Source organism: Oryzias latipes, chromosome 10 (genome assembly GCF_002234675.1).
Source record: "Oryzias latipes chromosome 10, ASM223467v1".
Taxonomy (NCBI): Eukaryota; Metazoa; Chordata; class Actinopteri; order Beloniformes; family Adrianichthyidae; genus Oryzias; species Oryzias latipes.
In genome coordinates this window covers 17,700,472-17,725,647 of record NC_019868.2, presented here as the reverse complement: position 1 = coordinate 17,725,647, position 25,176 = coordinate 17,700,472, and the positions used below count along the sequence as shown (strand labels likewise).

The following is a 25,176-nucleotide window of genomic DNA, read 5'->3' as shown; positions in this document are numbered from 1 at the left end:
TGGCAGAAATTGAACAAAAATGAGGTTTAACATTTTATATGCCAGCTCCTTTTAAATCAAACTGAACTTAAAGATCCACTTCAATGAAAATCATATTTTTGGTGTTTTTAACATGCTCTTGTGGCATTTTTCTGATGATTGGGGACATATAATAACCAAATGTTTAATCCATTTTATATAAATCATTGTGAATCAGGAGCAGCTGGAAAAAAAATGCAATCTTCTAAAAGCTTGTAGCTTTGACATACACTCTGTGGGCCACAAGATCCCTGCCACACTCCATTCTAATGCATACCATACACTTGCAGACAAATAGATCCACCTTTGACTAAATCCCCCTTGTCTGAGCTGGCTTCTCATTGAAAACGTTACGGCTCGATAGATCCAATATTGCTTGCAATTTTTGCTGCACCGGTAATTCTAGGTTGAGGGTGTGAGAGGCTATAGGCTAGCTGGAGAGAGAGTGTATAATCAAACGGATGGCAGGAAGTCAGGGTAGGATTACCCTGCGCCAATAGTCCCACCCACAACTCAGAGGAGAATTTCTAAAGAAGTACTGCCCCTCTGCAGAAATTATGTCCTACTTTTGGTCAAAATCATAATTAAAAGACCACTGGGAACGCTTTTAAAATAAATCAAAAGATTATTGGAGTTTAAGTTTAAAAAATATGCAGTAAAGATTTCTGATTTTCAGAGCTGCCAATTAACAAGTTCTTTGTGGTCCACATAAAAAATACCCAACTACAAATGGTTTGGAAGTATACTTTATGAACACGTAGGCGGTATAGATACTTTACCTCAAGATTCCTCTAGACATATTTAATACAAATAGTTTCCTTTGTAGGTTTTGACAAAGGCACTCAACACATGGTGTAACAGTTTTGGAACAAGAAACACTTATCTTAGAACAGAATATGTCACAACAACATTTGACAGAAGGGGTCACACATACTGAGGGACATTAAAACATCGCCAGTGAATTTACACACATTCGCATTGGCAGTCAGGACCAAAACAATGACCTTTCATTTATCTTTGGGCCTTAAACATCCAATTGTTCAGTTCTATCAAGTTGTTTGGCAGTTTGAATGCAAAGAATTGTGCAAATGTACATTATTACAAAAGAAATACACAGTCAGCTGAGCCTCTCAAGGCACTGAAGAACACCGCTGTGGAATACACCTGTCTGCCCAGTGCTCTCTTGAGTAAGAAGCACCCGGCCATCAGCTTGAGGCCTGTGTACGAGGACCATCTCTCCTTGAAGCAGGCTGATTTCAGAGTCTGTTTGGGCTAAATGTGTCGCGGTCATCCTGTGTCTGAAAGAAAAGAAATACTTAAAAGTCTGACTCATCTCTATTTAAATTTCAATCTAGGTCTAACACACAGATCCATCTCTGAGTATATTGATTTTAGTAGGAGAAATTATTTTTTTGTTTACTTGTTTATTGTATGTGTTTAAGTATGTGCATGACACACTTTGGTTAGGGGCATATGTTCAGCTCACCTGCTGGGACTGTACTGAAATGACAGGGCGGACAGTGGTGGCTGTGAAGGTAGTGGTTTTGTGTTTTTCACATCTGAAATGGCTGTTTCCAGGCCTCTTCTGAAAACAGGACTTCTTCCTTCCTTGAGAATGATCCCCGGTCCGTCTCTCCCCAAGGTGAGAGACGGGGCCCAAACTTCTAAAGGACGTGGCCCAGGACGGCCAATCTGGGTTCCGGACGACCATGAGGACGTACGACGTCTTGGGGGCGGGGAGTCTTCTTCTGTGACAAACCGCACTGATTTCTGAGGCTGTGAAAACACGATTGTTAAAACCCTCCATAGCAGGTATGACTAAGCAAAACTGAGGCATTTAAAGGAAATTGGAAGCATAATATTACCTTGTTGGAACTACACTTGTGTGTGTCCGGTTTAACCAGAATAGACTGAGGTGCAACTGTAGGCTGCCTGTAATGCTGAAATGTTGATTCATGGGAGGTAAATTCTCTATCTTTCAGCACTCCAGCAGCAGAGGGTGCTACAGGCTCAGTCATCCGACTCAAAGCTTTGATTGGGTTGGATAAGAGGCTGTTGTTCTTCTTCCTCTGCAGGGCGGGTGAGTAGCCTGATGCCTGGACCTGGGCAAAGTGTTGCGAGTTGGATGGGACGTTCAAAGTGGACAGCTGAGAGGCGTAGTTTGAGCCTGAAAAGGAGGTAAAAAATAAATACAGACATCAAACATTGTAAAATCTATAACACAATGAAAATCTGAATAGACAGCTGCCTTGGACTCACTTCTGTGCGGGTTAAATATACGCCTCACTGTGTCCCAACCTTGAGAGCTTCCATAAAAAGATGGCTTTGCATGCTGAGATCCATTTGCCACAGATGGAACTTGTCCCGCTGAGTACGATGCTCCATCACCATTCACCCTGTCAAATGCAAGGACCACAGCGGGATTGTTTGCAGCTGTGGGTTTCTTCCCAGTTGCTGGGTTGTACTGTAAGGATGCATTAGCTGTCTTGGTCTCCAGGAGTCTGGCCGAGGTTCTGTAGGTGAGCAAGCAGAAATATTAGCATAAAGGAGTCTCCATAGTATACTAAGACATTTTAATCAGTCACACTGTGATACTGCCACTTAGGGAGGAATTTTTAAAGTCCCACTCTGATCATCTTTTGATCTACTTTAAAAGTGTTCTCAGTGGTCTTTTAATTATCATTAATGCTGTTTTTAGCGATTATTACAAAAAACAACGTCTTCTAGGACATTGTTTTTGCAGAGTGGCAGTTGTTCATTAGAAATTTGCCTCTACGTTGTGGGCAGGACTAAATTAGCCTGCCCTGACTTCCCACCATCCCTTTGATTACACTCTCCCCAGCTAGCTTACAGCCCCTCACACCCCCAACCTAACATTAACAGTATGTCCTCTTTGGCCTGTTAGACCTAAACTGACATTTTTTTTCTTAATCCGCACTCACACACATCCCAGCCTCTCACCTGAGCACAGGTGTGACGTAGTTGCTAGGCAGAATGCCCACTTTGCCTGTTCTGAGCGACAACCCACGCAACCATCCCTCTTTGAACTTTCCGTACACCCCCACCATCTCTCCTTTCCTCAGCTCCAGTTCCTCTGCTCGTCTGGGTTTGTAGTTGTACAGGACGGCACACCTGTTGAGTCACACATTAGGTTCCCATCCGGTGAGTGGCTGTCACCTTTTGTGACCAAAACTTTCTTTCCATCCTTTTCTTACACATAAGATCTATTTTCACACCATTAATATAGTGTTAACAACCACTGTGACTCACACACTGATAGAGAGCTGCTGTGTGGAGGAGTTCTTGCTGTCTGTAGAGGCAGAGGTCATCTGAGGGTTCAACAGAGCCATGGTGATCGTGGGTGGGGTTTCACTGGTCATCTTTATCTCACTCTGAAATGCAAACAATTTGTAATTATCATGTAGAAAGCAAAGCACAAGGCATAGACATTAAATAAGCAAAACCACATCCAAGTATAGTTCATTTTGTGTGAATACATATAAGAAATGGCAATTGCTCAACCAGAATTAAGTCTAAACTACAGGTTACACCTCCTCCTTTTTTAAAAGTAGTCATGAATGTTTTTAGTTTCTTACATAGCTATAAAGGAATTTTGGTCCAATTTCCTGTATGAGTAATTCGCTTTATTGAGGTTCTTTGGCAGCCATGTATAAATGGAAAAAGAAACACAAACTCAGTCTTTTTCTAGCGGGACAATTCCAAACACCACAAAGCTCAGTTATTCAGGGTTTAGATGAACGATCAAATGAAGACTGCATTTACAGGTCATGTTTTCAGACCGTAACCCCAAACTAAGCTGATTTTTGGTCTAAAATTACTCATTTCAAACAATAGAGGAAACTATGTCACGGTTCATAAAAACTGCAATTACAAATGAGTTTTTTATAGGATTTTTTTTCTACATTGGTCCAAACATTAGCAATCTAGATGTAAAACAAACATCTTTTTCCATACTTTTTTTTTAAACTGCATAATTTGATTTCCTGGATTCTTTTTTTGTCTCTTACAGTTGAAGTGCATCTATGATCAATGTCACAAACCTCTCATGTTTTCAAGTTAGACAACTTACAGAATCTGTGACTATAGGGAGTCCCAGCCAAACTCCTTTACTTACTTGAAAAATAAAATAAAAAAATTTTATGTTTTGATTTACCTGGTTGGTTTCCTCTTAGGATCAAACAGCCTCGTCACACATAAAGCTTTCCTACAGATTTTCTTAAAAGGGTAAGAAATATCTTTGCTACAGCCCATTATTGTTGCCATGACGTTAGTTCATGCACTGCTATTCATAGCCCCACCACTCAAAGACTACTTCAAGTATTTATGCTTGCCCGTGGGCATGGTGTTCCCTTGATGCACTTTATGTGCCTGGTTCCTGCAGTCCTCCTGGTATTATGCTACCCTTCATTCTCACAAACCTTTAAGGGTATAGAGCAGTAATAAAAAAAGAAGTAACCAGCAATAGACGGCTGCAAAAAAAAAATGGAAAGGTTATGTTTCAGCAGCCATCCACCTTCCGTGAAAGAGAATTTAAAAGCATCAGATCCTGTTTTTGATTTTTTTTTTAAAAGTACAGTATAGAATTTTAGGCACAGATTTAACTGGGGGGTGAAAAAGCAGATTTATAAACTACCACAGCTTTTACAAAAAAAGTTCTGGCTTCTTGCAAAAAACATCAGTTGCTAGAAGAAAAAAAAACAGATATCTTCATATGTTAAATTATTTACTTGTTTTTTTCCCCCCACAACCTCTGTCCTTTCCGTAGTCTTTGCTTCTTTTTACAAAAAACACGAGTCACTCTCAGTCACGCAACGCCTAGGTGCTTCGAACAAGCACTAACCTAGCAGAGAGTGTAGAACAAAAACCTTTCATTTAAAAGATTAAACATCTGTTTAATATATTATAAAAAGAGACAATAATTACAATTATCTGCTATTTTTGTTGAACTGCTTGTAGACTGTATGGAGAAAAATACGATTGACAAACCAGTTAACAAAAAAATGTAAATATTAAACTTAAATCGTGAAGATGTTTAAAAACACATTTTGAAAAGTTTTTAAGACTAACTGTTGGTTCTTGTCTAAAGCACATTAACTTTTGATTCAGTTTTTTTTCCTCTTTTTTTTTTTGAAAACCAGTTTAAATTTGGGATTGAAATTTTGTTTTATACACCAAGTTTATAGATTTTGATATATTGTAAAAGCCTTCCAAGTGGTTTCTTAATTATGATTATGTCATTTTTAGCCTAAATCTAAACAACCTGTGTCATTTTCAAGGATATAGTTTCTGCAGAGTGACAGGAGTTTGTTTAGACATTTGCGTCTGAGTTGTGGGCGGGACTGTTGAAGCAGAAGTAAGCCTCCGCCGATACCCCATCATCCATCTATTTACACTCTTTTCCTCTGGCTTACAGCCCCTCACAACCCCACGCTAACATTAGCGGAGCAACAAAAATGGCGAGCAATATTGGAGATATCCAGCTGTAACTTTTTTAACCAGATGCCAGCTCAGACAGTGAAAGTGAAGACATACAGGTACATGGATCTATTTTGTCTGCAAGTGGATCCATCAGAATGGAGCGGAGAAGGGAGACTTTGGCTCCTCTGTTGCAGTTCCTGCGTCACAACTGAGAACTTTTTGAGACTGTATTTTTTAATCTGCACCTGATTGAATAAAGAAATACTCAGAAATAAAGTTTTATTCTTAAATTCTTTTGTATATGTTCTCCATGAGAAAAATCCTACAAGCACATGTTACAAAGACGAAAAACATGATTTTCATTGGGTATAGACGGCGCATCTGTCAGAAAATAGGGAGAATGAGGAAGTGGCTTCTTGTTTCTATGTGTAAAGTGATCAACACTCCATGCAAATCAGTCCTTGCATGAGAGTGAAAGGTCTGATCGGCAGAAGCACTTTAGAGTTCAGCTGTTTGCTCCAGACTCGAATACTGTGCTGTTGATTCTAAGTGATTGACCATTAACTGCACACACATGTTTGACCAAAACCTTCAAAACACACCAAGCTGAATGCTACAGACTATAACAGACAGTGTAGTGGAGGATGTTCTCATACACACACCCCTACCACACACACATACACTAGTCAGAACCTTACCTGTAAATGAAATCCATTTGTCTCTCCTTCTGGACAAAAATCGTAGTGACTTTAATATAAAAAGTGTCATGGTTTGGGTTTGTTGTCTTGTTTTTCGTCCTTGTTCTGTCTTGTTTGTTTCTGTTTCCTGTTTTATTTTGAAAGTTCCCCTGTCTCGTCTGTTTTCTTGAGTTTTACTTCCTTTGGTCCCCATCTGCCCTGATCGTGTTCACCTGTGTCTTGTCTGCCCTGTCTGTATTTAAGTCATGTCTTTGCCTTCCTCCTGTGCTGGTTCATTAGTCTTGTCATGGTTTTTCATGTCATGCTGTCTCTTGCCACGTTCCATGTTTCATGTTCCTCGCCACGTCAAGTAAGTTTTGTTTGTTCAGAAATCCTGCTCTGCAGCGCTTTGTGTTTGGTTTTTGTTTATTAAAACCCCTAGTCCCTGATCCTCGTGCCTCTGCCTCTCCTACTGGGTCCAACCGGCTCTCAAGCCACCCCACAACCGTGACAAAAAGTCCTCCTTTTCTTCTTTTAGTTATAAAATTCTCAATAAAGATGTGTTGTTCAGCATTGGTCATTCATTAATTATTACTTTATGTTTTGAATAAAAGTCCACCTTTGAATCATTTTTAATGAGTTTACATCTGCCATTTTTGCAGTCATTAAAAATTCCTACTCGGCTTAATTTTCTTGCACCACTTCATTGTGAGAGTTCTCCACATCCTCTGTCCCCAGCTCTTTTTTTGTGTTTCGGTTATCAGTTTAGTCATTTTAAAACAGTTCAGTCCTGTTTTTCATAGTTCTTCATTTAAATCCTACATCCAGCTTTCAGCTATAATTGTTAAAAAAGAAATGCTGCTGGTAACCCCTTTTATTTCCAGCTTACACTGGCTGTAACTGGTTGAGCGGTACCCAACAGGCATTTTGGTTGGACATTTTGTCTCTCATAAGTAACATGTTTTTGACAGACATGGACTTTTTTTTAATCATATAATAGTGAAGTGGAATGCATGCTGCTCCTTTTTAGGCTATTTTCCACAAGTGATCTGTGGGTACTCGATCAGCTGTAGTGGCTTATCAAAAAAAAGCAAATTTGCAGCTTAAAAAAGCAATTGGAGATCACAGGAGAGGCTGAGGAGACTGAGGTCCATCAGAGTTTGCAGGACTCTTAAAGAGCTTTTTATCATGCCGTTTTTGCTTCAACCCTCTTCTACAGTGTGAGCTGCTGGGTGAAGGATACACTGACAGGAACGGGAAGAGGATCAACAAACTGGTCCAGAGATCCAGCCCTGTTTTGGGATATCCCCTAGAGTCTGTGACTGTGGTGGGTGAGAGGAGGATGGACTGAGGAGCTCATTCAGTCAGAGACTTTAAAATCCTTGCTGCACGAAAGAGTGTTTTGGCAGATCTGTCTTCCTGTCAGATATAACACTTTCTGGCAAATTGTACAGACACTTAACAATATTTTTTGTTGTTATTAACACTTGGTAGTCTGAGGCCTTTTTGAGCATTTTTCTACTTTGCAATTTGCTAAAATATTTGATTTTAAAACAGTTTTTTATGGCAATGCTTGATATCAATCTTTTGAATACAACCCCAGCTTCTTTTTTTACTGGTATATTTTTGATTATATTACACTATAATTCCACAATGAACTTGAAACTGTCCAAAAAACGAAATTCAGAGTGGTACATTTAGTTTTTTCACTACAAATATCCCCAAAATTCAAATAATTTGTTTTCTCACAAAAGATCAAATATTTAGAGACAAAATAAAAATTAAAAATTAAAAAATGTCCAAACAATGTGAAAATATGCCTAAAAAACAGGGGGCGCTCCACTTAAATGTCAAATGATTTAATCCAAAAATATCACCATTATGTGTCATAACTTTTGCTATGTTTGTTTTAAACTAAAAATATCAAAGTTAAAAACTTTTTGAAACCTTTACATTCATTTTTTTATGAAAACTATGCTAAAAGATGGGTCAATGACCTATGCCAGTGTAAAAAGCCAATGTGATTGGCAAGACAAGTCTTTATAGAGAAAACTTCTTTACTGATTTAAAAATCAGTAAATTATCAAGAACCAAGTCACAACAACAGCTGTCTAAATCCTTCAAGTGCTGAAAAGAAGAAAGTTCTGTGTTTATTGTCAAGTCTTCTTTGGATAAAAAAACAGTTATTTTGTGGAAACAGATAACTCTGTTCAGTAATTCCTTAGAAAATAAAAGATTTTGCAAATGTTATCTTGGATAAAAGTATTTGTAAAGATGAAGCTGTTACGTCTGAAATAAAGTCTAACTAAAATTCCTTACCCTATTAACATTTTCCACAGCAGTTAAAGAGCCAGGAGGAGGTATTATTTTTAACTACTCTGCCAGCCCTCCCACACTATAATGACACATCATTTCAGTCATTAGGTGTGGGCTCCTCTAAAAAGCATGTTTAATTGCATCTGTTGTCTCCTTTAACATTTAGATTATTAATCAACATCTAATTTTGTTTTTTTTTTCAAAGAAATGACACAAATAAATAGCATTTTGTTCAATATTCATATATTCCAAGTAAACTGTTTTTTTGAACCGTTTATAAACTTTCGTAATCCTAACTTTCCTATGTGGAATAAAATGTGCATTCTGTCCAAAAAAGGATATTAATTAATCACTATTTTTTGTTTATAAATAACATTAAAAAATTACTTTAAATTTAAAAAGTGGAGTTTTTATCTTTTTTTGGCTTATAAGAAATATTATACCAAATACATTAAAATCCAGATTTTTCTTATTATTATTATTTTAAAGTTTTTAACATTAGTGACATTTTGACTTCTACCCATCATTTTTAACATTTAACAATGAATTTCAAATATTTTGAAAAAAATCCTGAATTCTTGTCAAGTGATGCCGTTGTGAGCGACCTCAACCAGCTTCAGTTTGGTCAGCAGCCACTGCAAAGAGCATTTTTGAGTTGAGTCTGCCAAACATTTCTGCACTCCTCTTTAGAAACTCAGGACAAGCCTGGCCAGTTAGTGTGTGACATTTTGATTCCTGTCCAGTTTGATCTTGAATCACTGTGACATCATGCCAGCATCATCTGCAGCTGCTGCTGCTGTTTTTTGTGGTCTCTCTCAAATGACTGTACATCCTCTGAGCATGAAGGGAAAATGTGTAACTTTCCCGTTCTTTAACTTGCCATCGAGCAAGGTGAGATTTCAAGTTTTCACTATTACTCTTTTTTTCCCCAATCATTAATCATTAAGCTAAATGAATTTACACATTTGGAATTGCCACTGAACCCATTTGCAGTACGCACATCCTAATTATATTCATTATTAAAGCTGACATTTTCTTGACACCAATTAGGCACTACTTACTATTTTGTCTTAATCCCATAACAATCCATGGTAACGTCAATGTAATAGAAGAACATCAGAAATGTGTTCTGTGAACCACTTCGTCTGTGGTTCCACATATTTCTCTTTTCAGGAAAAATTAGTCTGGGTTATAAGAACCCAGTCCATTTATATTTATAAAGAATATTTGGCTTAAAATTGTAGTTCTGAGTATTTCTTTATTCAAATTTTTGTGAATCAGGAGCACACAAAAAATGACATTTGAAAAAGCTTGGAGATGTGATGTAGAAGCTACTACGGCAAGCAACAAGCTCCTTGCTCCACTCCATTGTGATGGATTCACGTGCAAACAAAAAGATTCATGTACGCCTTCTTTTTCCTCTTCTGAGCTGGTTTCTGGTTCTGAACTGTTCAACTGGATAACTCCAATATTGCTCGCCATTTTTGTTGAACTAGTGATGTTAGGTTAAGGTTGTAAGTGGCTGTAAGCAGGAGAGAGTGTAAACAAATAGATGATGGGACGTAGTGGCAGGCTTACTCCGCAACCAAAAGTGCATAAATAGTCATGAATTTCTAATAAACTCCTGCCGAGCTGCAGAAACTATGTACTAAAAAAAACGACAGTTTTTTTATTTTGGCAAAAAATGGCATAATCATATTGAAAGACCACTGGGAACAATTAAACAAAAGATAATCAAAGTGGGACTTTAAGGTGCTACACAGTTATTTAGAAACCTCTAACCAATGAAAACCATTCATTTCAATTCATTCTAGACAACATAAAACTGAAAGCAGCAGAAAAAGGATGATGAGGAAGGATTCCCCCATGCACCACAGCATCAGTTAATACATTTTGTCAGCTACTGACATGAAAGCAGCTCCGGCATTTATGCCTGTGAACATCAGTGACTTTTTATAGAGGGACAAACTGTGCGGTGACATCTCCCGTTAGTCAGCGGTTGTAGCCATTTTTGATAAATGTGATGGCATTCAGCCTTGATTCTTCTCAATATTGACGAATAGCCTGATCAATAGAGGATTTGACAGTCATTCAAAAGGCAATACTTCAAAATCTCTTTCAATAAAATCTAAAAATAAATTGTTCACAAAACTGAAACTCAGAACAGTTATTACCAATTCAATTTCAGTCTAATTTATTTATAGCTGAGGTTTTAAGATGCTGACAGAGGTGTCAACTAAACTGCAAGTATATTTGCTTTTGTTAAAAAGTCACATGGTTAAAGTTAACAAGGACTAACTTTTTTGTGTCGCCAGCCACCTAGTGGCTTTTTTTTGCTTTGAATTTTAGTGAATTGACCTACCTTATGGTAGTTTTTGTTTACAAACCTTGCCAAAATGTTCAAATGCCTAAATGTATGACGCTTCTCTGTTCTTTTATGTAAGTTGAGCAAACAAAAATTAAATTCTATGTGCAGCTGGTGATTTATTTCCAGATCCCTTCTAAGCATTTTACTATATTTCTCTGTTTGTTGCGAACTATTTAATGGGAGCTATGAAGGCAAAGAAGCTTGTTTCCCCATGAATTAAGAAATATGCATGTAGTACCTGTTAAATAAACATTATTAAGTAATAACCGATTTATCAACGTGTCGGTTATAAATCAAAGACTTTACGAGTTTTGCTTTTGAAAATCAATTTTTTTTTTATGTTTCCATTTATTGTCAGACCAGAAGCATGGAACTTGCAGCTATTAATGCATTTTTAAAATTTCCTCGTTAAAGTTATTACTGAAAAAGAACAACAAAGTTAGAATTAAACTTTTATCCCACCCAAATGATAACCTCTTCCTAAAGCTGCTCCATAGAAATCCTTCATGCACCAGCAAACCATTTACCTTACCGTGTTGCCAAGCAGGATTTCTTTAAAGTCCTACTCCAATCATCTTTTAATCTCTTGTAAAAGACGTTCCCAGTGTTTTTTTTAATTATAATTATGTTGTTTTTAGCCAAAATTATAAAAACTTGTGTTGTTTTCTCTGACATAGTTTCTGTAGAGCTTTAGGAGTTCATTAGAAATTTACCTCTGGGGCGGCATTGTTGGCGCAGCAGAGTAAGTCCACCCCTTCCCATCATCCATCTGTTTACATGCTATCTTACAGCCCCTCATAACCCTAGCCTAACAGAATTGTTGAGCCATCCAGCCGTACAGTTTTGAGGCAGAGGTCAGCTCAGGCAAGGAAAAGAATGACATTAAATCTTCAATGTTTTTTTCTATTCAAGGTGATTTTCAGCGCCATTTATGTGACGTGTTTGTGATTTATTTTCAGCAATGTTAGAATCTAAACTTGGGGAACAATTTATGCTTTTTATTTTTGAAGTCAGTAACTTCTGTAAGAGACGGGAAATGTTTTTGTTTGTTGGGATTTTCAGCGTGTAAATTTACAGTTGTTGTTTTACCACTGTGTGTAGGGATATCATCGTTTGCACCACTACCAAGGCTTTCAAACGAGTTCATTAGTTTATTCGAATTCAAGATTAAAATAAGCGAAACAAGAAAGTTTAATGAAGAGGAAAGTTTAATAGTGAAAGCTCTACAGTGATGCTAAATTAAAATATGTCCTGTATTTAATGGTTTGCTGTTTATTAGCAACACACAGCAGGAGTGGAGGTTAAAGCAGCAAACTCAAGTCATTAGATGTAAATAAAAAATAATCCAACCCCATCTCAGTTTGTTAATTCTCTGATTTTCTCTGACATTTTTGAAACATGAAACTCATCACATAGATTTACGGACTGTTCTAAAAAAAAGTACATTTCTGTCTTTTTCTGCTGATTTCCACCTGAATTATCAGTTTTAAGATTAACAACAGCTAGACAGTTTGTTCAAAGAGTGAAGAATGACTCGGTACTGAACCGTTTTGGTTCTTCTCTTTCCTAAATGTTTTTTTTTCTTCTCTTACATAACCATGCCAATATTCACATGATGTGCATTATTTAAGCCACAGTGGGAGGGAAGCTGCAGCTCTCTGTCAAACAGCAGAGCCAGAGGTGAGAGCTGACGGAAAGTAATGCTAAGAATAACGCTGGCTTGGTCACTGGGAAGGCTCAGCATCAGCTTCAGGGACGCACGCCTTCAAAAAAAAACAGGAGTGTGTGGCTTGTCTGCCATAAGTTGCCCACTGATGTGCGAGTGTTACCTGCTTAGTGAAGGGGAAGGAGTTTGAAGGCAGGGGATAGGGCTCTGTTATGTAACCGACTTCACAAGTGACTCATCATCATCAGCATGAGAGAGATAAGTAGACACACAGAGGGACTGTTCTAGCCTCCCACTCCCTACATCTATTTCTCATTTGTCCTCCTCCTTCTTTCTCCCTCTTGTGTTTCGCATTTTTGTAGCCTGTAACTTTTAATTCTTTTCAACTCCAAGCCCTTTGTTCCCCCCTGTTTTCCCATTTTATCTCACCCATTTTGCCTTCCTTATCTTAAGTCTTAATTTCTTTTCTCCTAAACCTGCATGGTTGATGGGATTCTTTTGTCCTGACGTTCCTAAATGAACAGGAAAACTAAGAAATGCCAACAAAATCAAGGGACATTTTTAACGTCGCAGTTGTTGTTTTTTTAAATGAAGTAAAACAATGTCTTTGGGTAACATGTTTTGTTCATCACGATGCTTCTAATAACCAAAGTGGGAGGAAAAAATGTATCATTTTCCATCCAGTTCTTTTCCCGTCGACACAACCAGCTGGTCAAACCTGACTCAGAGGTTAAGACATAAAAGCTCTAAATCACAAGCAGAGACTTGTTTAACGTTATGATAAATGCAAAAGCTGGAACTTGGACATGTTTTAGAAAAAGTTTTAATCATGTTTTTACAAGGCTACAAAAAAGAAACACCAGCTGAGCTAATGACAGGAAAAGAAATGCACACACCCTTCTGGACGGTAACCAGATGAAAGAAAAACTTGGCTCCTTTTCTCAAGACTTGTATTAAAAAAAGGCCATTTCAAAGAAATAGTCAAACCTGCATCCCTTTTCTTTTGTTGCTTTACTGAGAATGTCTAATGACTAAGACAAGATGCTGAGGATTCCCTCCACACATATCATTGCTTGAAAAACCGGTTTGATTTTCACAAACTAAATGGCTTCAGTGAAGTCAGTCATTATTCTACGACAGAATCAAAGTACAGATGTCACCAAATCCTAGAGCAAAAGGAAGCCCAGCATGAAAGAGGGGCATGCCACTCACCTGTAAGTGCTGTCGATGCGAGTCGGAGTGCCGGCTTGATCGTCGAACACTCACTCTGGAGTGATGAGAGTGCCTCAGTTCAGCAGAGGGTAGCGGGAAGCGCTGAGGCTGACCCTGACGGCTGAAGCCATTGGAAGTGCTGATGTTTGTGTGATGGAAGTTGCTGCTGGCTGAAGGCTGTTTCCTCAGAGTGGGGAGAGTCGGAGTTTTTATAACGAGAGTCTTCACCAGGACTTGAGGGACTCCGTAATGGGAGGTCCGGTTAGGTGCATCAGTGGCCCTCTCAGTGTGATGCTGGGATTCTGCTGAGTCACTATCACTTCGAGTCCTCCTTTTTAGTAGCTTAGCAGCAGCAGAGTTCGGCTGGAAAACATCAATGCATTAAGCTCTGAGCTTTAGGGAAAATCCAATCACACATTCCTAACCGAGAACCGAGAAACTGAGAAAATCCCTTCTGAGTTTTTGTACCTGCCCATCGAATCTGCAGATCTCTGCTCCAGCTGATGAGCTATGCAGCTGTCCAAACACTCCCACTTCTAACTAAAACTTGTTGGTAAAACGGGCTGAGCCACACAGGCATGATAGGTACCAGTGGATGAGCAAAGTAACCAAACAGATAGGCAGGCTCAGGCAGGGTTAATGCTTTCACTCGGAACACGACACAAGGAGGGAAAAAAATGCTCTGAGATGAGGAGGAAGGTGGGGAAAAAAACCTGAGGTAACTAAGGTAGGGGTCTGCAACCTTTAATGCTTAAAGAACCATTTGGGTTCGTTTCTGTGTTTTTGTGATTATTAAACCTTTAATTTAGAAATACATAGTGTTTTATTATTTGCACTAATTGAATTATAAAAGTTTTTTATTTAGAAATTTTAATTTATTTATTTTTTGACAGCAGGTTAGACTTGGTTCACTTTCATCCTTTTTTTCTTTTACTATCAAATATTAACATGATAACATTGGTGTAGAATCCAATTTCTAAAAAATCTAGATGTGCTTTAAGCTTCTTCTAAGAATAAATCAATCTGATAATAGATTAAACCTTTTACTATCATTATGCTCAGTTTTCTGACATGTTAAATAAATAATGAATCATTATTAACTAAAAGAAATTAACCAAAACAACAACAAAAAAAACATTATTTATTTAAATCATTTGCATTTTTTGAAGAAAAAGAGCTATAATGGAGGGGTAAAAGAGCCGCACATTGCTCCAGAGTCTCAGGTTGCAAACCCCTGAACTAAGGCAAGACATACAAAGAAGTTTTTATGTGAAAACGTGAGAATGCACAAGTGTTCCAGTTAAAGAAAAGAAGAAACCAATAAAATACTGATTTGTGAGGTGAGTAAAAGAGAATGTGGAGCAACTGTGAGAGCAACAAACAACTCTCTCCCCTCCAGCATGCATGAAGTTAATTCCTTCAGGCAGAACACACTGAGTCAAACAAATGACAGCATGACAGCAGCCAGCTCAGCGAGCCTCGTAAACCTGAGTAAGCCACACAGTCACACGCTAATGAGCAGCTGCAGACACGGCAGGACTTCACAGACGGACTTTCTGCCTCGGTGCGTCGGAGGCACGCGTTCTTGGGTAAATCCCGTTGATGGAAGTCGAGGCTGCATCCATTACATCAGTGACATCAGCCGACATCATCTGTACAGTTTGATAAAAAAGGAAGGAACAGCTTACCTCTAAGAACTGCAGAGGACAATATCCAACTTTTTCCCCAAGCTTGGCTTCAACCCAGTGCTCATCCGCTTGTCTGAAAATAGTCAAAACGTCCCCCTGCAAACCAGAAATAAGTTAGAGGCGCACAAAAAACACCAGATGCTTGAAGTAGAGAGCGCTGGCTGAAGACAATGAGCACTCCGCAAAGAAACTCCGAGCCCCGTGTTTCTGACAACATGTGACATCAGCTCCCTCAGTGACTCCCAGGCTCTCTGAGGCCAGCCTCTCAAACCATTTGACCACCTGCATTAAGAGAGGACCGCAGGCTCATGTGTGCTTTCATGGAGAGCACACAAGAACAGAAACCCTTATGTAACAGTGATCCATCAGGGTAAGTAACAATCTCTGCAGCTCTGGCCTGAGCCTTCAGCTCAGTTTGTAGCTGAGAGTGAACAAAAAAGCTCTGACCGGCGCGTTTAAGCCAAAGGAATTTAGTTTATTTTAGCACAAACTACAGAAAACTCACAACCAATACTTGTGTGGGATTTCAGCTGGATGAAAACATAAGCTCTTACTGCAAATCATAATTTATATAACGTCTTTTTTTGTTTGTGCTCTTGATTATAATGGGATTTTCTACATTTAACTCTTTATGAAAGAATAGACCCTTTAAAAAATAGATTATTATGGAATAGTATATTCATTTTCATAATTCCATTCAAAAATTAAAACCTTCATAGAATCTATATTCTGGGCCTATTGTTTATTGATTTCAAGTATTTGCATTTATTTGTTTATTTTTACATAAATTGGAGTTGCAGCTCATAAAACCCACGAAAACAGAATTTCAGAAAATTACAATACTTCTGTTTTTGAAAAAAACATATAGGTTATGATCACATTAAACAGTCAAAAATAGCACTTCTAAATGTCTATATATAGAAATGAATACACTTTTACATTATATTCTATTTTTTGGAAAAGGGGTCTATAGTTCTTATTTAATTATTTAAAATGTTAAACTTAGATCAATAATCTTTCTCAACTGATCACATTTTTGTATATGCAAATTAGGGTTATTACATAAACCACATTTATGCCTGTTAAATAGTTGAGATTAAATATGAATTGTTAGATAATAAGAAGAGTCATAAAGTCATTTAAAACTCCAAAACAGGTTTAAGGATGAGATAAAGTCAGAAAAGGTTTGGAGAATGGCCCCTTTTTTAAATAAATCAGTCTACAGAACAAGAAAGAATAGCTTTTACATCCCATATTTAGCACCAATACTCCAAATCCAACTAGGAAAAACTTTAGGAAGAGCAACATCCCTGAAAGTTCCTGAAAGTAAGCACCATCTCTGTTTTTGGACAAACATCAAAGCCCAGAACATGCAAGAAGATCCAACAATTTTGCATCATAGAAGAAAAATGTGAACTTAAGAACAGAAAGACCGCAACCAGAAAGCGATTATGATTGATGACACTTTCTAAGATTTCTACTAGATTTTCTTCTCTTTCATACATCAAACATTCTTATCTGATTGCATGTACAAATACATTTCTGACACCTTCCATTTAAATTAGTCACATATTTTAGCAAAGCACTATCTCTTTGAATCACAAAATAAAAATGTGTGAGTTTTGCCTAACTTGTTTTAGGTTCCTTTTAAGAACAGAGTTTCATCTGCCTGATGGGACAGTCCAGATAACTGCCTAAGCTTTAGTATGTTTGAAGTATATGCACACAAAAAAAGTTCTTTTTTACTTCTGCAATAGCAATAATGTGAGGTGCAGACCTTGCAAAAGCTGAGACAGTATTTATTATCTTCCGCATTCATCTTTTCTGGAATGAAGTCGCACATCGCCCTGCAAAGAGGCGTGCTGCGCTCACTGAGGTCTGCATGTTGCCAGCTGTCGTCCTCTTTGTGGTTTGGACCGATGCATTTTGCAGGATTGACGTCCGTCTCTGCTGATGCATCATCTAGTTGGTTATGCATTGATGTTCTGTGAGCAGGCTGGGAAGTGAAAGAAAATTATTTTTGGTTAAGATGAGTGAGAATTAAGTAGGTTAACTGTATGTTAAAAGTCATAATCTTGGTTTACACAGTCTGCAAGGTATTGCAAGGTTGGTTTTGTTTTATTTCTTTTTATTGACAATGCTAAAAAAGTGGCTAACTCGCTAACTTTTTATCAATCAGGAAATTTAAAAAATAATAATAATTGTTAATGTCAAACCAACGGATAATCCAAAAACGCTTTAATGTCAAAGACAGATGTGTTGGAAAGAGGAATTTCTAAAACTAAAACCCCACATCTTGGATTTTATTAAAAATTAAGAACAGTAGAGGTGTTAAATAATCATGACAACCTTAATTTAAGTCTGTTTCCACTGGATAGAAAAAAAAACATAATCTTTGAAAATATCAACCTACAATCTTCATAAACATTAAGTGATTTTCATATCTTTATTCAAAAAACAACATTCTCTGCTTATGAAAAACATGTTTTAACATAACTAGTGATCACAACTGAACAAGGGAGGAAATTTCATTCAAAACAAAAACAAGAATTCTCACCATAAAAACAAAAAACAAAAAATCTCTTTATTGCCTCAAAATGTTTTAGTTGCTGAAAGGGAAATAGACCAAATATTTAACATACTTTTAAGATTAAGATTTCCTAATCAAATCTATTTAGGCAACTCAAAATCTTTCTACATAATATTTTACTCTAAAAATACATTTACAGTGTTCTGACATTTAAGAACAAACGTACTTGTATTTGTGTTTGAAATTGCTGGAGATGCCGCAGGGAGCATTAATGCTTTAAAAAAAGGCTAAAGACCCATCTTTTTAACCTGGCTTTACTTGTTTAGTTATTCATTTATTGATATTTATTTATTTGTCCATTTTATCTTGTTTTATGAACTTAAACTAGATTTTCAGCCCGTTATTTTAATTTACCTTATTTCAATGTTTTATTGTTTATTGCTTTTATCATAATGTTTAATTTTTCATTCTCATTTATATTTTACGGTAGGGGAGGGGATCCCTTTTTTTATTTTATTTTGTGCTTGTTTATTTTAATTTTCATGCTTGTTTTTATATTATTTTGTTTTGTTTCAATGTAAAGCACTTTGTGCTATGCTTTTATATTAAAAGTGCTTTATGAATAAAGTGTGATTGATTTATTTCTTGCTTGCTTGATTGATTGATGGAGCAGTAATGTAAAAATTGCACTGAATATCACTATATTACAATACTTTTTTTGTGTTTTTTGTTGCATAACTTTTGAGATATATTGCAAAACAATGAAACCCTGATAAGGTAACAATTTAAATAACTTCTTTTATTTATTTATTTTTTTTTTTTTTATTATTTTAACTTGTCCTGTCCAACAGCTGGGCAGACAGATGAGAGCTGAGGGCCTCTTGTGTTGGACATATTTTACTTTAACAAGAGGGGTTATTAATCTTCAGACAAACCAAAAGTATGTCTGAATAAACCCCTTTTGTAATTGAGGCCAGACTTTATTAATTTCAATCATGTCTGAAAATCTTTGGTGTTGGACCGGACGGAAAAGGTAAGAGGGGAAGAAGAGAGAGGGACGTTAGAGAGAGGGGGGGGGTAGGAGGGTGATAATAGGAGGGGAAGGGGGATAAGACCATGAAGCAGCATAAAGCAACAAGTTTACTGGTTGTTAATCATTATGGTAAGGTTCAAATGCAGTAAAAACAAAAAAACAAAACAAAAAAGGGGCGGAGCCTGTCCACACACACACTGAAATGTATTAAACACACCTGCTAGCTGCAAAAATGTCCACCTGTCGACATGTACACAAAACAGATAGTGTTTACACGCATACTTATGCCTTAAAACCAACTAGTGTGAAATATTTCAGTCATTCAGTCATGCAAACTGTTAGTGCAAAGGTGAGCTAACACCAGTGCTCAGGTGAGTGTTTATGTTCTTCTAAAATGGGTGGTGGAACGTGGAACGTGCCCAGCCATCCCCACCCCAAGACCCCCACCGCAGCAGCAGCGGCAGCCGGAATCCCCCCAACGCCACACGGGAACCGGCAGGGAACAACCGCCGCCCGGGCGACCAAGCCCGCCACCCAGGCCAGGGCCAGCAGGGCCGCCGCAAGGCCCCCAGAGCCAGAGGCCAGGGAGGCACGGAGGGAAAGAGAGCGCCGCCCCAGCCCAACAAGGAGAGCAGCCCCCCCGCCGCGCCGGGAGAACCCAACGCAGGGCCCCACCGGAGAAGGACGCCCACAGCCCCAAACGACCACCCCACCACCACCCAGGAGTTCCGGGCCTCCCCCCGCCCCAACCCCAGATACGAGCCAGGACCCCCCAAGGGAGACCCGCTCCGCACTCCAGGCAGCCATCCGCCCGGCCCACGGTTGGTCCAGGGAGGAGCGAGGCAGGGGCCCGCCGCCCCCGCCCAGGAGGGGGGAACCCCGGGGAAAAAAGAGGGCCCACAAGGGTTGTTGTAAATATGGCCCGACCAGGCTCGGCCACAGTTGGAAATTTGGCGGGGCCCAGCACTCAGGAGCGAGGACCAGAACCCACCCCCCAGGGACCAGACACCCCCGGCTCAGATGTAATGTGAACCCCCCCACCGCGCGGAGAGAGCACCGCCGGGCCCAGGAAGCCGGCACCCCGGGGACACGGCCGCCGTTGCAAAGGGGCCCGTACCCCCCACCAGGGAAGAGGCAGGGGACAGATGGACCCAGGTCCCACCTTCCTTGCAAAATGTGTGTGCGTGTATGTGTGTTTGAGAGGGTGTGTGTGTGCATGTGTGTGTGTGTTTATGTTGGGATGTATATATTGAGGGGGGAGGGGTGTGTGTACTAAGGGGGGTGCAGTTAAAATTGGCGGGTAGGGCACTAAGGGGACATCTCCTGATTACTCACAGTGACGTCCCCTCACCCTCCCCACCAAGGGGCCCTAAATGTCTAAGGTGCGGTTAAAATTGGCGGGTAGGGTGCTAGGAGGACATCCGCTGCTTGCTGGCAGTGATGTCCAAGCACCCCCCCTACCAAGGGCCCTACATGTCTAAGGTGCAAATAAAACCGAAAGAGGGGGGGCCCACTCCATACGGCAACCATAGGAGGGGGGCCACTGCCTAGTAAACCCCCCCCCCAAGGCTAAGCCCCCCACCCCCTCACCCTATTATGAAGTTATATGAGGAAGGGGGTAAGTTGGGGACAGCTGATAGACTGTCCCCCCGGTGGTCAAACAGCTGTCCCCCGACCCCCCCCCCAGCAAGGGGGCCAGGCCCACCCAGCCCAGGGGCCCCACCCCCGGAGGCGCCGACACCCCAGGCCCAGCACCCCCCCCCCCACACACACACACACAGAGAGAGAGAGAGGAGCCAGAAAGCGCCGCCCCCCCCGGAGCAAGTCCAGGCCCCCACCCCCAAACGCCGGCCCTAAAAGAGCTCTGGCCCGGCCTCGACGGGACCGAGGCAGCCAACCGGCCGGGGAAACCGCCGATGGCCTCAGCGGAGACCCCGACCCGTCAACCCCCCCTGCCCCGTACCAATAGCGCCCCTCCCCCAGAATGCCCCCCCACAGGACAAGGCCGACAAGACCCCCCACCCCACCAAAATAGCTTCTTTTAGAGAAAGGGATAAAGATGCATTGGTTGGGATTCATTAAAAAATAGGGAACCCTGCCTGGAATGTTGTGTAATTTTCCAGGTAACTGGTTTTGTATTGGACTGTTGCTAACAACTCATTTTAGTCAACTGGGAATAAACTCAGCAGCAGAGTTACAGCATCCAGCTGCACAACAATAACATTACCCTCACAAGTATTGTGGGATATTGATGTTTTTTTGGACCTTCTGGTGAAGTCACTCAGTGACTTCATCTTTTACTTTCTTTTTTTCTTCTTTTTTGAATGTTTAAAATCCTTTTGTGACCATGCATGAACAAAAAAATAATGACACACCTTCTAAATCCCCAACCTAATGTGTTCAATTAGACTTTTGTGAAACCAAAATGACTAATGAAAGCCTCATTGACTGACGCTGTGAGAGTCACATGATTGATTCTGTCCATGCTGATATGCCAGAGAGGTGGTATTTGAGAGCCAAAAGAGTTCCAGAACAAAAGAGAACGATTAAAGGTTGGATCTACTATGGTGTGTAGCACATAAGTCGCACATTAAAATGTGAACAGACATTAAGGATATGCATGCAGGACTCATAGAAGCAGGTTGTAAGGTTTAGTGTAGCGCAACCAGTGTAGTGTGTAGTAGTGGGGAACATGTTCTATGAAGGAATGAATCACAGTTCTCTCTTTGCAGCCAGATAGAACAATTCCTGTTTAGCTGCATTGCATTAATTGAACAGTATGGTGCAAGAATGATACTGGAATGAGGCAGGGTTTAACACTTTGGGCTCTTTACTTTCAGAGGAAATCTTGACACCTCGGGGACCTAATAACCTAGATAAATGAGATCTAGGAGATAAAAGATAATCTATGTAAGATAGTCAGTAAATACAAGGTCTTCAGTCAGTGACAACACAAACAAACAAGTGCACACACTCCTATGAGGTCATTTAGAGTGACCTACCAACCTATTATGACTATTCGAAGCTGAAGTGTCCTGAGAGAACCAATGCACACGGAGAGTATTCAAACAAATCCTCATCCTGGGATTACAACCAGGATGTCCAACTGTGAATGGTAGGATTAACACTACCTCCAATAAAAATAAGAAAACATTTGATTTGACAATTTTTTTTTTAAAGTCCTACTCAGATCATCTTTTGATCTATTTTCAAGACCTTCCCAGTGGTCTTTTAATTATAATTATATCGTTTTTAGTCAAAATAAAGAAAAGTGTGCTGTTTTCTTGGATAAAGCTTCGGCAGACTGGCAAGAGTTCATCAGAAGATCAACTCTGAGTTGATGAGGAGTAAGCCCGCTCCCACTTCCCGTCAACCGTCTTTATATGTGCTCTTCTGCTAGCTTACAACCCCAACCTAATATCACTGGTGCTACAAAAGTGGGGAGCAATATTGCAGACATCCAGCTGTACAGTTTTGAGTTAGATGCCAGCTCGGACGAGGAAAAGGAAGATCTACGTGGATACAATCGTCTACAAGTGGATGAATCAGAAGGGAGCACATTGTAGTTTGCATGAAACAAAAACAACTTTTTTACAAACTGCATTTTTGGTCTGCTACTGATTCACAGCTATTTGGAAAAAGAAATACTCAGAAATGCAATTTTAGTTTAATTCTCTTAATACATATCCTCCATCATGAGACAAATTTTACAAAAATGTGTTCAAAACACAAAAAAACACAATTTTTCTTGTAGCGGGTCTTAAAAGCTTGTACTTCTTTTTATTGAGGTTTTAGTGGGCACATGCATGATAAAGTAAACTACTGTATTTGCATTGGAAAACTCCAAAGCACTATTTTGGGGAGAAATCTTAATGTGAGAGAGTTATAGTAGCATAAAGACTGAAGGTTAACCCAGGAGAAACAGCAAAGGTCAGTCAGAGTTCCTGTCAGTTAAAAAGAAAACACAGAGTAAATGTGAGGGTCATGCACTGACCTCACTGTGTCCCTGACTATCTCCCAGCTGTTGATCTTCACTGCCTCTGGCTGAGGATGGCGGATGGTGGACTCTTTGCGAGTTTCTGGGAGTCTGCAGCCCCTGTAGGAGCTGCACCAGCAGGAGGTTTTCCGGGAGCTCCTGCACCGTCTTGACCGGCACAGGGGCGCCACACTCTGGGCAGAGCAGCTGCGCGTGCGCCGCCTCCTGCCTCTGCAGGCAGGACACGCAGAAGGTGTGCTGGCAGGGCAGGACCCTGGCTGAGGCGTCCAGCTTCTCCAAACAGAGGGGGCATTTTAACAAGGCCATTAGAGACAGCTGGTCCATTTTGGAAAGTAAATCCGTCATGCTGCAGGAGAGACAAGACGTTGTCAGAAATTTAGTTTATTACCCCTTAAAGTCTCCTAAAAAATAAATAAATAAAAATTACGTCAGATTCTTGTCATTTAATACGAATGAGGAGCGAGTTTTTCCCAACATCTGAGCCGCGAGTTACAGGTGTTGATTCACCTGATTCACCTGGCTGCATACGTCAGACAACAACAGGAAATACACGCGCATGCGAGCTGATGTTTGTCCGACTTTAAAAAAGAAAAAGTATCACATCTGATCTGTCAGTAACTTACTCATTTGCAGCTCTGTTGTCTGGTGGAGTGATCTCCTTAAACTCCACTTTTAGGAAATGCGGGACTGCGGTGTCGCCATGGCGCAGCGCGATCTCCCGAGGCGCGCTGGCGCGTTACAAGAAGTTGACCCGTGCATGATGACGACATACACCCGCATGGAAGCAGTCTGAAGAGTTAGGCAGAGGCAACCTGCATTCACCAGGAAGTGTCTCGAGTTTCACACATGAGCTTTAACCCTTTTGTGCTGCATTACAACATTCCAGCTTAGACTTGGAGGAAATCCAAAAACCTCCTCAAAAATCATTAAGAGTGAGCTCCTGAGGGGTATTAGTTTGAACACTTTATCCCTCTTTTCAATTTAACTGAGCCTTAAAAGTGTTTTTTGGTATATATATATTTTTTAAAGTAAACTTTAACTAAAAGTGAAAGGAAAGTTAGACAACCATTTGGCCTATTTAAGTCTTCTAGTTTGTGGGACATGATCGCCCCCTGCTGGTATCTTTTCAAATCATTGATCGATTTATTTCCAGCAATTAAAACAAAAGAACTTTATTAAAAAATGCATAAGAAGACAAAGTAGAGATATATATCTCTAAATAGATATAGAAAACCTAAGATGATTAGTAATTACTTAACTGGAAAATGAATAAGGAAAACTAAGGGATATATAGTTTATACATGCTCATGTAAATTATGCGATTATAATTACTAATCATACATTATATTGATTCAATAAATTAAATATTTAATCCATTAAATGTGAAGTTTATTTAATGAATTGCTTGAAAAGAAGTGGAAGGAAGCAAATCTATATAATCCCACCCTTATCATGCTTTAACTATTTTACTTTTTTTTTAAATTATTTATCATATTCTGGTCTGGAAATTCAAATTAAAGCCATAACATAATTACATAAATCATTATACATATAATAGGTCAAGTATCGAAACGGAGATTTTTATAGTAACAGATAAGTGCACATGGGTGTAACTATTCATTTTTAATACCGATTTGATTCATATCATATTTGTGGTTGATGATACGATTCATAGAGAATATTTGTTTTGATTTAATCCGATTCGCTGACCTAAAATCAATCCAGGGTATCTTTAGCAAAAAGTTCAACCAGTTTGACTCAAAGATAAAGACCTAAATAATGAACAGTGCAGGTGAAGTTTTCCAGATTCCTTGTATTTCTTCAAGATAATCAAGTGTAAATTAAATGTGTTCAAACAAATACGTAAAAAAGAATTAAGGGCAAATCCATTCACATTTTAGTTTCATAAAGTTGAGCCTACTGTTGTTTTTCCATATCAAAATAATACAAATGGAACATTATTGGAACATTCTACCACACTACGGTCACATGTCTTTGCTAAATTCAAAGTGTTTCCAAAAGTGGGACTGGAATGATGGCTTCATCATTTTTTGCTGTCATCTCGCATGTGTTGTCTGCTGTGATGCAGTTGATTGTTTTTACATTATAATAAAATAACCCTACAGTGTTTTTATCCAAACAGTATTTCCCAATATTGATATATTTTTAATAATTCATTCTGAAACGATTTTATGATTTAGGTCGATTGGATTTAGAGCTTGCATTTGATAG

The 25,176-nt window shown here is 39.3% G+C and overlaps 1 protein-coding gene across 2 annotated transcripts; it reads right to left on the bottom strand.

The window, feature by feature from the left end:
• Positions 1–747: 747 nt before the first annotated feature.
• On the bottom strand, positions 748–23,746 carry LOC101161900 (E3 ubiquitin-protein ligase SH3RF1). Of its 2 annotated transcripts, XM_011480284.3 has the most exons (11): positions 23,568–23,746; positions 22,942–23,290; positions 17,162–17,380; positions 15,385–15,480; positions 13,697–14,059; positions 3,289–3,410; positions 2,980–3,150; positions 2,278–2,531; positions 1,884–2,185; positions 1,505–1,794; positions 748–1,316 (listed from the first exon to the last, which is right to left on the bottom strand). In XM_011480284.3, the coding sequence occupies exons 2-11, from the start codon at positions 23,287–23,289 to the stop codon at positions 1,136–1,138; spliced, it is 2,346 nt and encodes a 781-aa protein (XP_011478586.1). In that variant the 5' UTR covers position 23,290; positions 23,568–23,746; the 3' UTR covers positions 748–1,135. The 2 variants fall into 2 exon arrangements, with proteins under 2 accessions (XP_011478586.1, XP_023815015.1); XM_023959247.1 differs by lacking the exon at positions 17,162–17,380 and having other exon boundaries at positions 23,568–23,743.
• Positions 23,747–25,176: the final 1,430 nt, after the last annotated feature.